Source organism: Varanus komodoensis, unplaced genomic scaffold (assembly GCF_004798865.1).
Source record: "Varanus komodoensis strain SLA01 unplaced genomic scaffold, ASM479886v1 scaffold27, whole genome shotgun sequence".
NCBI lineage: Eukaryota > Metazoa > Chordata > Lepidosauria > Squamata > Varanidae > Varanus > Varanus komodoensis.
The window spans coordinates 4,187,559-4,202,141 of record NW_025335701.1 but is presented as its reverse complement, the minus strand read 5'-3'; the positions used below and the strand labels follow the sequence as shown (position 1 = coordinate 4,202,141).

At 41.4% G+C, this 14,583-nt stretch overlaps 1 protein-coding gene across 1 annotated transcript in view; it reads left to right on the top strand.

Annotated features, from left to right (window-relative positions):
• Positions 1-14,583, top strand: part of ADAMTS18 (ADAM metallopeptidase with thrombospondin type 1 motif 18) — a 118,439-nt gene that overhangs the window by 94,763 nt on the left and 9,093 nt on the right. The window contains exons 17-19 of the mRNA XM_044433901.1: positions 1,675-1,816; positions 8,973-9,099; positions 13,492-13,696. Coding sequence (XP_044289836.1) covers positions 1,675-1,816; positions 8,973-9,099; positions 13,492-13,696 — 474 coding nt within the window. The remainder of the gene's footprint in view (positions 1-1,674; positions 1,817-8,972; positions 9,100-13,491; positions 13,697-14,583) is intronic.

The following is a 14,583-nucleotide window of genomic DNA, read 5'->3' as shown; positions in this document are numbered from 1 at the left end:
TATGCATCACCTGTGGTTCTAGCCTGTCTTGAGGTCATCACAGATTCCCATCCAGCTTCTGTGAGAGAAGGGAAAATTGTCAGTTTGACTGGAAATGGAAAGTCACACTGGACTGTGGGAAAGCTAAGGGTGTTGAGAGTTAGAAAGTTGAAGGAAGAGTACAATGGATGTGAAAGGAAAATCTGAAGGAAGGGCAATTCATTTATTTAAAAATGCCTGATGCAGATATTGGTCCAGGGTGGAATGTGCAAGTATTCCACATATCAAAAAAATTAAAGGATGAATTTAAAACCCAAGCAAAGTACAGAACTCAAGAGGTAACATACAAAAGAAGTTTAACCAGCTGAAACAATGCGATACATTTAAATGCCTTGGCAAATAAAAACAATTTGACCTGGTGTCAAAAGAAAAACAATGTTGACTCTAGCCTTGCCTAATTTTGGGAGGGTTTTCCAAAGACTGAATGCCACCCCAGAAATGCCCCTCTCCTTCATAGCATTGTGAAGCAGAAAATTTTCCATTGCTTAATTCCGCAGACATTTTTCCATTTCATAAATTCATCAGTAACCATGAATGCATGCCAGTTGCAAACCCAATGCTAAGCAAGTTTTGCAGTTTCAAAGGGGTAGATCAGGAGTTGCCAGCACATCATGGACAGTTCTTTGGGTTTACATATTTAGCATGTTGATACTTTTCAGAACCTTTTTCTTTTGCTTTCTTTCTTTTTTTATTTGAACAAGGTAAGGAAGGTTCTGTGGGCTTTACTATCTTGTATTTGTAGTCTGCAATTTTTGTGCACTGTCCAGAGAGCTTCAGTGCTTGTTATTTATAAATAAATAAACACTCTGGTAAACTATTGTCAAAACTTAGTCCAATAAGGAACGGAAGCAAGGACGTGATCATGTTGTGTGCAATCAGGTACTTCACTTGCTGGATCCAATAAATATTCTTCAAGCAGGGATGGTAATGAAATAAGCGTTGAATTCCTTTACAATGCATTATTAAATATTCTTATTTTTTCTGTCTCTCGCATGCACACGGGATGCATGTGCTTGCTGTCTGTGTGTGGGTGCAAAAGAGGAGCTGATTACACCTCTGTTCTCCATAAAATCCCACACATTATTTTACATTTGCCTGCTATTAGGTGTTTCTCAGACCTGGGTCTTGCAATAAAACAGAAAGCCAAGCTATTAATTCTGCTGGATGGGATATATATTGCTGGACTAGGTCATATATTTCCGGGTTGGATCTTTACCAGAATCTGTGGACTGAAATAGAATCTGGCTCATGGGAGCGGACAATATATCATCCTTCCCAATCCTCCAAGCCTAAGACTGCAACCAACACACTCTTCTATGCAATAGTGAATAGGGAATGATCCATGACTCTTTTTTTTGGGGGGGGGGAGTTTATGCAATTTTCTGTTAAGCATTTTCATGACTTGTTTTCTTCTTTTTGCCCCTCAATATGTACTTTTTCCTGAATCGTGAAAATCTCTGCCCTTAAATGTGTTGATTAAATGTTCTTTTTGTCATGTCATGACACTGCTTATTTTTCAGGATCACCTGCTCCAGTTTAGATTTCCGGAACAACTCAGGGCTTTTGTGAGACCTTTAATCACATAAGTGTTTTGCCCCTGGCTTAATAACACTATTTCCTCTCCATGCCGTTTAGATCCTGCTGCAAGGAAAAAACCCGGGCATCGCCTGGCAGTATACCTTCTCTAAGATGAACAATGAGAACAAGATATTCACAAAAAGACACAGCTACTCCTGGGTAACAGTCCAGTCAGATTGTTCCGTCTCATGTGGAGGGGGTGAGTCTCCTGCTCAGAAGTGCTGGTCTTTCACAAACGTGCTGTTCCATTTTTTATTTGCACGCACACTGCCAGGTCCAGGCAGCCCTGGCTAGAACCAGGGTGCTTCATCAGTTCTTTGCAAGGGCTAATGGGTGGGAGGCAAAGTCAAGTCCCAACACAGGGTGAGGTCAGAGACTGAGCAAGGCAAGTCCAAAGGCACGGGCAGAACCAGGAGCAAGCAAGGCCAAATACCAAGAAGGTATGGCAGGGCTGGAAGCAAAGGCAGAGTCAAGGATAGACCCGATACTCATGACGTGTGGCAGAACCAGAAGTGAAGAGAAGGTCAGGAGCAGGCAGGAGCAGGTACCAAGAAGGCAGAGCAGAGCCAGAGGCCAAGGCGAGGTCCAGGGGCAAACTGGGGGCAGATGCCAGAAAGGCAAAGCAGGGACAGGGGCAGGGTGGGGTCAGGGAGGGCAAGAGACAGGTACCTGCCTATGCACCGTCAAGCTGAAGACAAGGGTGGAAGCAAGAGCCGGTAGAAGAGAGATGTGATTGAGGGGGAGGCTAGAAATAGGATCAAAAGCACAGTACGTATATCCAATGCGACCGGTGCTGCAGGAGAACCTTTCAGAGAGCCTTCCAAGATTCTCAGCTGTGTGGCGTGGTTGCACCTGCTCTGTTCCTGGCAAGTTCCCCTCAGGTTGCTCCTGGCCTTGTGGGTGGGCTGCAGTGGTCTTCAGCATCATGCCAGCCGCTGGAGCTGTCTGAGGACTGTGGATCCTGACATACCCGTCCCTCCAAGTTCTGGAGGACAAGATCCGTTGGATGATGGAATGTCCTTTCTCACAGGGGTGGGGGTCTTCTGTTGGAGAGGCTATGCTCAATTTCCAGCAGTGGGCGTGGAGTTGTGCAAGGCAGACAAGAAACTTTCTCTCCAACTCCATTATTTCTACATGCTGAGTATTACCCTGCTCATAAAAAAATAATGGCTCACGTTTGAAATAGGCATGGTCTACTGTTTTAGAATGCTTGCAAGTGAGTTTGATTCCTCAATATTAAAAGGAGTATTAAAAGTCCCACTCTAACTATTTCAATTTTCACCTATATATTTAATTTCAATATTTTGGTTTAAGCCTCATTCATGTTTCAGCTAAAAACCTCACTTCGTTTATTTATCATATTCCAACAATATTTAACCAATATTGCTAATATATAATGAAATGTTACATCCATTTCCTTTTATCTGTATAAGCCATGTAGACTTTCCTGCTTACTTTTACAAAGGCCTCTGATGGCACGGCAAAAAGCAGATGGTCCAAGAAGACAGGCGGATGTATCACTCGCCCAGACATCAATGTCCTGAAATGTCTTTTAAAGACTTCACCACATGGTAGAACAGATGATGTTTGGAAGTCCTTGGTGGCAAGCATTTGTCAAAGGTGGCTTTGCTGATGACCGTTGATAGTGTTTTCACCATGCAGCCCATGAATTGTCGGGCTTCTACTGCTCTCCTTATAATATCCCATTACAATAAGTGCTCACACAAATATTCAACTTAAAATATTTGTAGTTAATGTATAAGTCTCTTAGTATTCCTTTTTATTGTCTGTTTTTAAATCTGTTTTTAGCTGTTTTAAACATTTATTTTTTCTGATATTATTGTACTTTTATCATCTGTTTCATGGACTGGGTAAACTGCCTAGAGAGCTTCTACTGCATGGCAGTATAGAAATAAATAAGTGCATATATGAGAAATTATTAATGAGAATTTCACATTTTGTTTTGTTTGGGATTAGTTCATCCAGATAGTTTATCCAGCTGGAAATAATACCCTCCCTCTCTATTTTTATCACTTTCAATCCTTTTTTTGTGGCATCACTAACTCATGGAATAATCCTGAGATTATTTTCACGCTTTGAAATACTAGAATTTATCCTGTGTGTACATTCAGTACCAACTCCACAAACTTCCTTCAGCTGCAGATATAACATAAATACTCCTTTTCTTCTCCCCTTTGGTACTCTTACTCCCAGTTTTACACTATATGTAAACTTGAAGCCCACTTCCTCAAGCATTTTCCTCAATTATTAATGCTTTATTTTCTACCCTATTTTTAGGGTAGACTTTTCTTGATATCTTCCTTGAATTTTCCTTCATTTCCCTTCAGTGTTAGTGCTTAATTTCCCAGTATAATATATTTTCCCTCACAGTGTTAAAAAATTTCCATCATTTTATTTATTTTACTATCTTTTTCTTTACCCCATTCTTTTGATGTATCTTCAAATTGTCTTTTTTATTCAAATCTCCCAAGGGATAATTGAGCCAAGGGATGCAAAATCTTTCACAATTTCAATTTCTTCCCTGTTGGTATTAAAGTTCAGTAATTCTTCTGTAGTCATGATTTTGGTTTTCTTAATGTTCAGCTGAAGTCCTGCTTTTCTACTTTCTTCTCTCATCAGGAACCATTTCAATTCATTTCTGCTTTCTGCCAGTAATATAGGAGATCTGGGTTCTTGTCTGTATTCAGCAGTGAAGATCTCTGGTGACTTTGGGCCAGTCATAGAGTCCCAGCTTAATAGACCTCACAGGGTTCTTGTTGTGAAGATTAACATCAAGTAGAGGGTAGAGTAGGCTATCTTGGATTCCTTGCAAAAGAGAATAAAGGTGAGTAATAAATGCAATTTAATAATAACAAAAACAATAAGGTATCCCCTGCATTTCTTATATTACTGGTGTGTCTTCCACTTTCTTTTCTTTCTCTGATCCTGATCCAGCTTGCTTTATGATGTGTTCTGCAAATGGATTGAACAGAAGTTAGAGGAAATAGATCCTTGTCTGACACCTTTGCCTGTAAGAAACCATTTTGTTTCCTCATGTCTAGGTTCTTGACCACAATATAGGCTATATCAAATGCCTGTGGGATTCCTGTCTCTTTCAGATCCATCCATAAATTCTCATGATTCACACAGTGAAAGGTTTTGCTGTAGCTTATAAAGCATAGACCGATCTTTTACTGAAATGCTTCAGTGCACTCTAGGTACTAGTGTATATTTGCAATATGACCTCAAGTACTTCTTCCTTCTTTAAATCCAGTTTGACCTTCAGGCATTTCTTGCTTCATATCATATATGGTAAATTTCTTTGTTGCAATATCTTGAGCCTCACTTTGTTTGCATGGGAGATTGATGCAATGGTCCTACGGTTGCTGCACTTTGTAAATCCTTTCTTGATTATTAGAATGTATATTGATGGTTTCTAATTTGTGAGTCACTGTTATGTTTTCCATATTTTCCATATTTGTTGGCATATTCTTGTTAGGATTATTACTGATTCAGTCTCTGCTGCTTGGAATTGGTTTATCGCTACCTTATCTACTCTGGATGATTTATGCCTTCCAAGTGCTTTCAGAACAGCTCTCACTTGCTTTCTAATATTGCAGATTCTTCCTCATTCAATTCCTCTTTGAAGGAGTTTTTCATCCTTTTATCTCTTCCACAATTCTTTCCACCTTCTCTATTTTATCTAGTCTAGTATTTCCTTCTGTTGGTCTTTCAGCCTTCCTAATCAAGGTTTGAATCTCGCTTTAATTTCTTGGTCTTCTGGAACAGGCCTCTTCTTTTTTTCTCTTTTCTTGTTTTCTTTTATCTCTTTGCAGTGACCATTGCAATATTTCTTTTTGCTCTGCTGAAAAGTCGCTTTTAGGATTCAGACCCTTTTCCCTTCACCATTTGCTTTTGCTCCTCACCTGTCCTTAGCAATTGTGCATCTTCTGTCTTCCATCCAAGTCTTTCATTGCATGACTTGTCTGTTGGCATTCTTCCCTGATAATGTCTCTGCTTCCAGACTTCTGGGTCATGGCTAATTAATACAAATATACAAATAAAACAAATATGTCCTTTATGTGGATTTCAAATTCCTCAGGAATGCTAACATTTTCTTTCCCCCTCCTTTTGGCACTATATTTCTGCTAGTGATCTTTTCTGATTTTTGATATAAGAGTTCATGGTAACTACCACAATATGTCTCTGGTGTTGTTTTGGCTGTGAGAATATGACTTCTCCATCTCTTATTTCCAATTACACAATCTGTTTGATTTTTGTGTTGGCCACCTGGTGATGTCTACTAGTGTTGTGACAAAGCTCCCTGGAATCCATCCCTCCTCAGTTCACAGACTTCCTGTCATGAACAGCCCTGTCTCAGAAGGTGAGCTGATCTGAGGAAGTCTGCAAAAGCTTGCAAAACTCTGGTTCTACAACTGGCAATCTTCCTCTGTGTTATGTGCAACACAAACAAAGTCATGCACATGGAAGAAGGATCCTGCTTGTACAACTTTCACTTGGGCCTTCATTTCTGGTGAGCACCATACAAACTCTTGGTGTGCTTGTCAAGAAGTTGGACTCACAGCTGCAAGAAAAGCAGTCCAGAAACCAGGAAGCCAAACCCAGGGAATCTGACAGATTCCCACTTCCACTCCCAACGGAGATTCTGCACAAATTTCTTATGTCCATGTGTAGAGATATCTGATCAGTTGAAGACATCCGAAGTGCTTATTTATGATAAACAGATTGTTCTGACCCCTAGGTTTTCCCACACCATTTGTTTTTGCTTTGTTTCCTGCTTTGTGTTCCAGTCACCTGTGATTATCAGCATGTTCTGTTTTGATGTGTTATCAATTTTCTCTTGAATGCCCATATAAAACTGCTTTTTCAGCATTCATTTATTAAATTTCTAGCCTGTCCCATTAGCCATAAGGCTATCTGGCCAGGTTACAGCAGAAAAAATACAGAATAAGTTATTGAAGTGCAGACTTGAATGTTGGTCATATTGATAGGTTTCCTAAGAACTCTGATTGGTAAAATTTAGTCAGACTTTGCATTATAGTTCCTTCCTGCCCATGCTACATCTTGCACACGTTTCTTTTGCGTCTGTCATTTCTAGAATAAGCACTTGGTGTTTTTCTGACTAAACATGTCTCATTCCAGTCCACTTTGATTCTTTCAGACCAAGTACTGTGCTTGTCGGCCATAAGACTCCCTTTATACATTGATCTTTGATCTATGCCATCAACGACTGTGCTATTCGTATTTTTCCTTTGGTCTTTTGCAATAGCCAGTTGAGTGCCTTCTGACCTGGGAGTCTCATCATCTGGCACTATCTCCTGTTTTTGGATTGTTCCATCATAGGATTTTCAAGACAAGAAAATTCAAATTTACCATTGCTGCTTTATATGGAACACTAGCAAGAGTTCCCTTGAGCATCATCATTGCTGTTGTCTGTGAAAGATCTTCCACCAGTGTCACCTTGAGCTGCTGCTGCTTCTAGTAGTTGACCTTTAGGAGTGTCTCTGCCCCATCAACATCATCATAGATATCCACTCTAATCATAACCCTGACTGTTACTCCTGCAAGACAGAAGGTGCTTGGCATACTTTTTCAAATACTGAGAAAATGTTCAGAAATAATTGTATTTATTTACTTAAAGTTTTTATATGCCATCCCAATACTAAAAGTCTCTTGACAGCTTCAAAAATTGTGCTATCTGGAAGCTGAAAACGGCATAATTTGCAAAAAATTGCATAAAGAAAAAATTGCATAAATTACACTACAGCTATGTAATTTATTTATTTACTTAACACTCTTGCATACCTTTGCAATAGCTTCATGGCTTTCTGGACAGTTTACATAATCAAATCATAACAAAAAATAACAAGTTTCTAGCTTCCGGTTCATATAAATTGTGTATATCTATATGAATTGTTCAGACTGCACAAATTTGCTCTGAATTGCCAAAAAAAATTTTTTTTGTGAGAGTTACTGTAAATCATGCTGTAGAAGCAATGAAAATTTACAGCCAATCATTAATGGCCATAAGTAATTGATTCCTGAGAGGGAGTCGGGGTGGCCCAAGGTGTTTCGCAGGGACTGTTTCCCTGCCTGCCTTCAAGTCACGGTATAATTCATGGTACTTGTAGCTGGATAAAATCATTTTGGCAGAAAGCCTTGCACTAATTCTCCCCTTCTTTGGCAGAAAAAATACAACAACAATAAAATAATTAATAAAAATTTCCTGCCTTTTCATGATACCAAAAATTAGCTGTTGGAGGCAACTAACTCAATTTGCTTAATAGTAAAGTTGAACTTTGGAGAAACCTGAAAATTATAAATCTTCCATTAATGACATGAAGATTTCTGGCAATGAACTTGTATTTTCCAATTTAATATTTTATCAATATTGTCATACTGATTTTTATCCTTCTCATGTTAACCACTAATGAGCAATTAACTCATTGGTATAGATTTTGAACTAATTCATTCTCTTTTTTTAAAATTGGGGATTTGCAAAATTGATTACAAAACTGAAAAAAGACATACATACTAAAAAACATACTTTTATTGCAGGCATGTGAATGTAACATCAATAGTTACAGAAACAACTGAGATAGAATAAAGTGAATATAGTAATATTCAGCCATACAACTGGCCATAAGTTGCTAACTTATGCTACAATATAAAACCCACTGAAGAACTCCTAAGATTCAAAGTCTGTCACAAACATTCCATTAAGAATGTACAAAGGTCTGGACAATAGAGCCCAATCTTTTATTTTGCTTATATCAGTCCTCTGTTTCTGAATTCCTTTTGAAAAAAAGTGATTTTATCGGCCAAGTTTTCCCCCTCTATAATATATCTCAAATATATATTGCTGCTAAAACATGGCAGAATTTTCTGGATAGTTTGTTTGTTTGTTAAATTTAGATGCAACCTAACTATCAGAGGATCTCAGCATATACTGGAATCATAAAAGACTTGTGATATTAGAGACAGCTCACCAAACACCCTACGCCCCCAACCATTCACATTCATTCTGTAGGAAAAGGCTGGAAATGTCAGAGAACTGCTGCGGTTGCTTTTGGCTGCTGCCAAAATTAGATCCGCAGGCCTGGAGCACAGTAGCCAGCTGCGTCTAGCTGGGCAATGTCCCCTTCCTTTATGTTTCAGCATGAGGTGAAGCATTCTGCTTCTCCCAGATGGTCTTGGCAGGGATGGTGGAGGACCGCCAGACGAAGGTGGATGATGCCCCGCAAGACCATGTCAGTCACTTTTTACAGTTCTGTGATAGATATTGAACTTCCCTAATAGCACCTTTTAAGAGCTGTTTATTTTATTTCTTGCAGGACACCTGATAGCAAAAGCTGTATGTTTACAAGATCATCGTACCCAAGTCAATTCCTCTTTCTGTGGCCCAAGGACAAAGCCCTTAACAGAAACAAAGATATGCAATACGAGCCCTTGCCCAGCCTAGTAAGTGTGGCAGATTTAGTCCTGCCTCTCTCTCTCTTTCTGAGCCGCTGTTCTGTTGTGTTCTACATGCACAACTATGGAGAACGAAGTTTCCCCTCCCCTGCTAGGACTCCTGTTTCTGGATACCCAGTAAGAAACTCTGAAGAGCTCAAATGTGAAATATGGATGGACTAAGCACAGAGTGAGCGTCTCCATGCTCAAGTGTTTGCAACAGAGCCAAAGGGCAGCAGAACCATTAAGCTGGGTGAAGCCCATTCAGATAAAATGAGGGAGGCCATGTTTCCATAGGTTTTCAGGGACAGGGAATCATGGACTATTGCAGCTGTGGACTGCGAAGCATTTTTGGATTCTCCTAGGGGGCTGGGCCGGGATCTGTGGCTAGAGATAACAGTGTGGGTCCCCTTCTCTGCTACTCCTTCTTAAAGGTTGGAGATAGGATGTTGGTGCTTTCTTTTAGCATTTTTCTTCTAATTATATTTTATTAATGAGATTTATATCCCATCTTTTTTTCTTTTTTAAGAACTCAAAGCAGCTTACATCGTTCTCTTCCTCCTGCTCTCAAACTCTCCACAGCAACAGCCCTGCAAGGTCTGTTGGGCTGAGAGTCTGTGACCAGCCCAAAGTCGCCCAGTGAGCTCCATGGCTGAGCAGGGACTGGACCAGATTGCCTGAATCTCAGTGCAGTGTTCTTAAGCACTTCACCACACTGGCAGTCATGCAAAAGCCATTGAGCAGGGGTCTCCGGAGGAACAATAGCAACTGGCGGGAATGGTGGAAAGCAGGTGGACTCACTAAGGCATGAAACTTGTTGAGGATGTTTTACAAGGGCCCTCTGAAACATGGCTCTTCACTCCAAGGGCTTTGATGGCTTCTTCCTGAAAAAGCTCATGTGTCCGGGGAATAAGCCCAGCTGAATAATAGGACCAGGCTGTAAGACCAGAAATTAAAAAGGAGATAGAAAGACTTGTGCCACCATTTCAAGTCTGCCATGTTCTGGGAGCAAACTTATGCACAAACCATGGTTAGTGCCGGCCTTAAATGGAGGGGAAAGACCCAGATCCCTCTGTGCAGGCACGCAGTCCACAGCAGGCAGCGCACTTGACGTATCCGAGTAGATTTCACCAATAGCCCAGAGTTTTATGCAAAAGTGTCTGGCTCCCTGCGTTTATCTCCTTGTCTCTGTATATACAAGTATCACTTGTACAAACACACCACATGCACACACACGTAGTGCCTAAATCCAGAAGGAAATCATAATGGAACCACAGGAAGGCAGAGATAAGGTTTAATTGGGGTAACATATCATGTGACAGTTTCGGCAATTTCATTGCATTGCCTTGAGCCACGCCATTGTCTGCTAACTAATTTGAAGTAATTTCCCTAGCCAAATAATCTATTTGCATGTGATTAATCTTCTGCCAGACATTTATTTCTGTACCCATGGGCTCTGGTACTTGCAGACAGAAAAGCCTTCCTTTATGTTTTTTTCAGCTTTCTGCAGGTTATTTGTATTTGTCTTTTAATTGTGGCTGGCAGCTTCTAAAACATAGCATTTATTTTAATTGGTGAAAAGCCACACAAGTTGCCGTGTTTGCTGGGGTGTGGAAGCTCTGCCTGCACTTTGATGCTGAGTGTGTAGATGCGAAAGGTTCCATCTGAAGTCTTTTACTAGGACCCCCTCCAGCAGAAACCCTCTCCTGTTTGCATCAGGACCCTGTACATGCCCAAGGTTTTCTTTGGGAAGTTCTGCTCCCCCCTTCAGCACATAGATGCTCAAGGGGCAGAGTCAAGGCACCCAGGTCCGAAGTGACACCCTTTTCCCTCCACCCTCTCCCACAGCCTGAGTAAATGAGGTTTACATTAGTCCCCGACGCCAATCAGTTTTGGCACCAAGGAACAAAAGCGTACCAATGTCTCTTCTTCACTTCCTGTTCAGTATGAAAAACAGAACAAATAAGCAAGAACAACAACAACAGCAAAAATCCTGAGACACTTTAAAGGCTTTACAATCTTCAGGAAAGTTTTATTATGGCACGATAAGCATTGGGGGACTTGTTCTGTAGCTTTGCTTCAACATGCCCACTCCACTGGAAATTCAGTGAGGACGACACGGAATAAGATGGCTCTGCATTTTCAGCTGCCTGCCTGGTGGAGCCTGATGACAGGGGCACCTCCTCCAAATGATTGTAGAGTTGGAAGAAGTACAAAGAGGTGACTGAAAGGGGTTGGAGCGACTCATTTGGGGAAAGGCTATAAAAGCTGAGGCTGTTGAGCTTAAGAGAAAAGAAGGAAATGAGGAGAGACATTCATGGTGTGGAGAATGTTGAGAAGGAGACATTTTTCTTCCTCTCCCATAATAGTAGAACTCACGATTGTCTCATGAAGCTGATTGCAGGAAGATTCAGGACAGATAAAAGGAGGTACTTCTTCATGCAGCTCATAGTTAAACTGTGGACTTGAGTTCTGTGAAATAGTGATGGCTATCAGCTTGGAGATTAAAAGGAGATTGGACGAAAGCATAGGGGAGAAGGCTATCAATGGCTTCTAGTCCTGGTGGCTAAATGCCAGCTCTGTTATCAGAAGCAGTGTATCTCTGTGCAGCAGTTTATGGGGAACTGAAGCAGGAGTGCTATTAATCACACGATTAATGCACAAGAGGAACTCATGTTCCCCACAGTTTCAAGATTCGGGCCAATCTATAGTTTGCTGCCATGTGGTGATTGTGCCTATTGGAATTTGAGTGTGGGGTCTCTGCTCTTCATGATGGCAGGAAGGGCCCCATTGGTACACATGGAAGTTTTTCTCCCACTGGGAATAGAAGCAGTGCTAGTTAGTGAAACTCTTTTAGCTTCCATGAAATCTCTCAGATGTTTCAACAAGGTAGAATCCCCTAAATTAGCTGTGAACTTTTCTCGTGGGCAAAATGTTGGCAGTCACCTTAGTTAGCATGTGTGTGAAAAGGGGGACACGTTTCAAGAGGGATTTTGTATATCTCTATTTAGGGGGGGATTTGTGCCTATAGCTGCCTGCATAACTAAGTAATGCGATTCTTCAGTAAGTGTGCAAGTCACAGTTTAGTGAGTTCATGTGTACAAGAAATAACTGCCCATCGAGAATCAACAGGGCCTGGGCAAAGGAATCTGCTTGATGTGCAGCCTGACATTCTTAGGTTAACAAGCGCATTTGCTTGGGGGATGGCAAAGGGTTCTGCCAAATCTCTGAAGTCTCTGGCATGTCCTGAGGGTAATGTTTGTCTGCCAGCGGTCAGTTGATTAATTCACTGCCCTTCTTCATGCAGATGTTTTCTAATCATCTGCCAGTGGGCAGCTCCTACATTTTCCATACAGTAATAACAGGGTTGCTGAATTTAGCAAGCTATTTTTTCTTCCTCTGTTTGAAACTTGAGCCAAAGATGTGGAGAGATGTGGTGTTGGATTGAGAACCAGAGATAGTTAAGTCTGGGAACATCATTGGGTGGCACTCTAAACCAACGGCAGCTGGTAGCCACTGGGCCTGGGGATTAGAGGGCAGGTTGCCAGAGGTAAACCAAGGAGGTCACCAAAAGACATCCAGCTAGTCTTTTGGATTCACAGCAAATGTGACTGCAGCACATGGCAGGTAAACTGAGTCATGTAGACTGCAGTATCATTTCTAGTAGGCAGAGTGTTGCTGTAGGAGACACCCTCGCAGCAGTATTAAGAATCAGCCCTTTGAACTTAATTTGCAGAGCCTGAAACCCAAACAATGTACAGAACCCAAAGTTGTATTCAAGCCTTGCAATTTTTACACAATTCAGAACAAACTAGGGAAAAGAATAAATGTGTGTGTGTGTACACATGTGTGGGGTGTATGTGTATCTGTGCTGTGGGAAAAGCACCAATATCAAGCCACACGAGAGAGATGATCCCCAGCATAGATGGATACATAACTATTTAAATTGGAAACAACAAATACTTGACCTGCTTTGGATAAAGCAGCTGTTCCAATCTCAATGCCTCCCACCTCCTGTCATTCCTGACTATTGGCTATGTTGGCTCAGTTTGATGACACATGAGGGGCACCAGATTGGAGGAAGCTGGTATAAACTACATGGGCATAGGTCTGAATGGCTAGAGAATGACAATCAAACATCTGTCGGTTTGCCTGTCCTGTTCTGATAGCTTTTCTTTCAGTGCTTATGTCTACATCCTTTACATCCTTTTAGGTTATAGTAACCAGGAGAGAATATGTACTTCAAACCAAGTTGTGTCTAGCAAACTGCTCCCACTTTATGAGTACTTAATGGAATATTTCACTAACTATAACCATAGTTGATGTATAGACTTCACCTGTTTGGAATTCATTGTCTACTTCTTGGGTGGCTGTAGCCAGTAAGTGCAGGTTTTCTTGAAGTTGGTTAGCAGGTGAATGGAGTGTTTGCAGCCAGCCCTGTGGTGGAGGACAGCAAAGCCGTCAGATCCAGTGCGTCCAGAAAAAGGCTTTTCGGGAGGAGGAGATTGTAGCCCATGCTCTTTGCCCAGTAACTACTCCGGCACAAATACAGGCATGCAATAGCCAAGACTGCCCACCCGAATGGAGTCCTGGCCCATGGTCTCAGGTAATTAACAGAAACAGCTGTCACGGCCTTGCACAGAGAGGGACATATGAAGATCCCTAATGGATCATATTGGCTAAGCTGCAGGGGCATGATAGGGATTGCATTCAGAGAATGCAAACTCGCCTGAATACAAACTCGCCTGAATGACAGCATAATGCATGTTTTCACCGTTGAACAATGAAGCCACTACTGGGATGGCTTTAAGGGCGCCTATTTAGAAGTGCCTGGCCACATGGGAAGGAGGTAGGCAAGCTTGCAGATAATTTGCCTAATGTCTGCCTGCCTGTTGGTTCTGCCTCGCCAATGTAGAAGTGTGTGCAACCTGGCTCCCCATGCGAGGAAGACCCAGAAGGAACATTAATGTTGAAGATGGGGCCATTACATATAGCCCATTTTATATACTCGGTAGACAAATAGAAATACACTTCTGAAAGGAACTGGTGGTACACCGGATTATGAAGTAAACTATTCAGTAGTAGTGGACTAAAGAAGGAAAGTGTGATTACAATAGACAAAGAAAGGTATTATTAGCATCAGTACACCTAAATTCATTTTCCAAAGCAAGCATTTATGGAGACAAATGACAGGCATCGTCTTCTTTTTCGATAATTCCAGGCACCCCAGTGTCATGGTATAGCCAAAAACTGCAGTCAGAGGTATAGTTGGCAGCACCAAGGCTTTGGAAAAATCTCAGTGCACACGGGCACATGCCCTTCTTTCGGGAAGGTATTCCAGCAAGTGCCTGGAGACAGAAGCCTTGGACATGGAAAAGGAACCAAGCAAATCTCTTTGCTGAGCCATCTTCCAAAGTATGACACAGTGTCATAACCTACCCAGGGAGTTAGCATAGTCAAGAAGAGAGGTTTTCAACTGAGCCTAAGGCATTT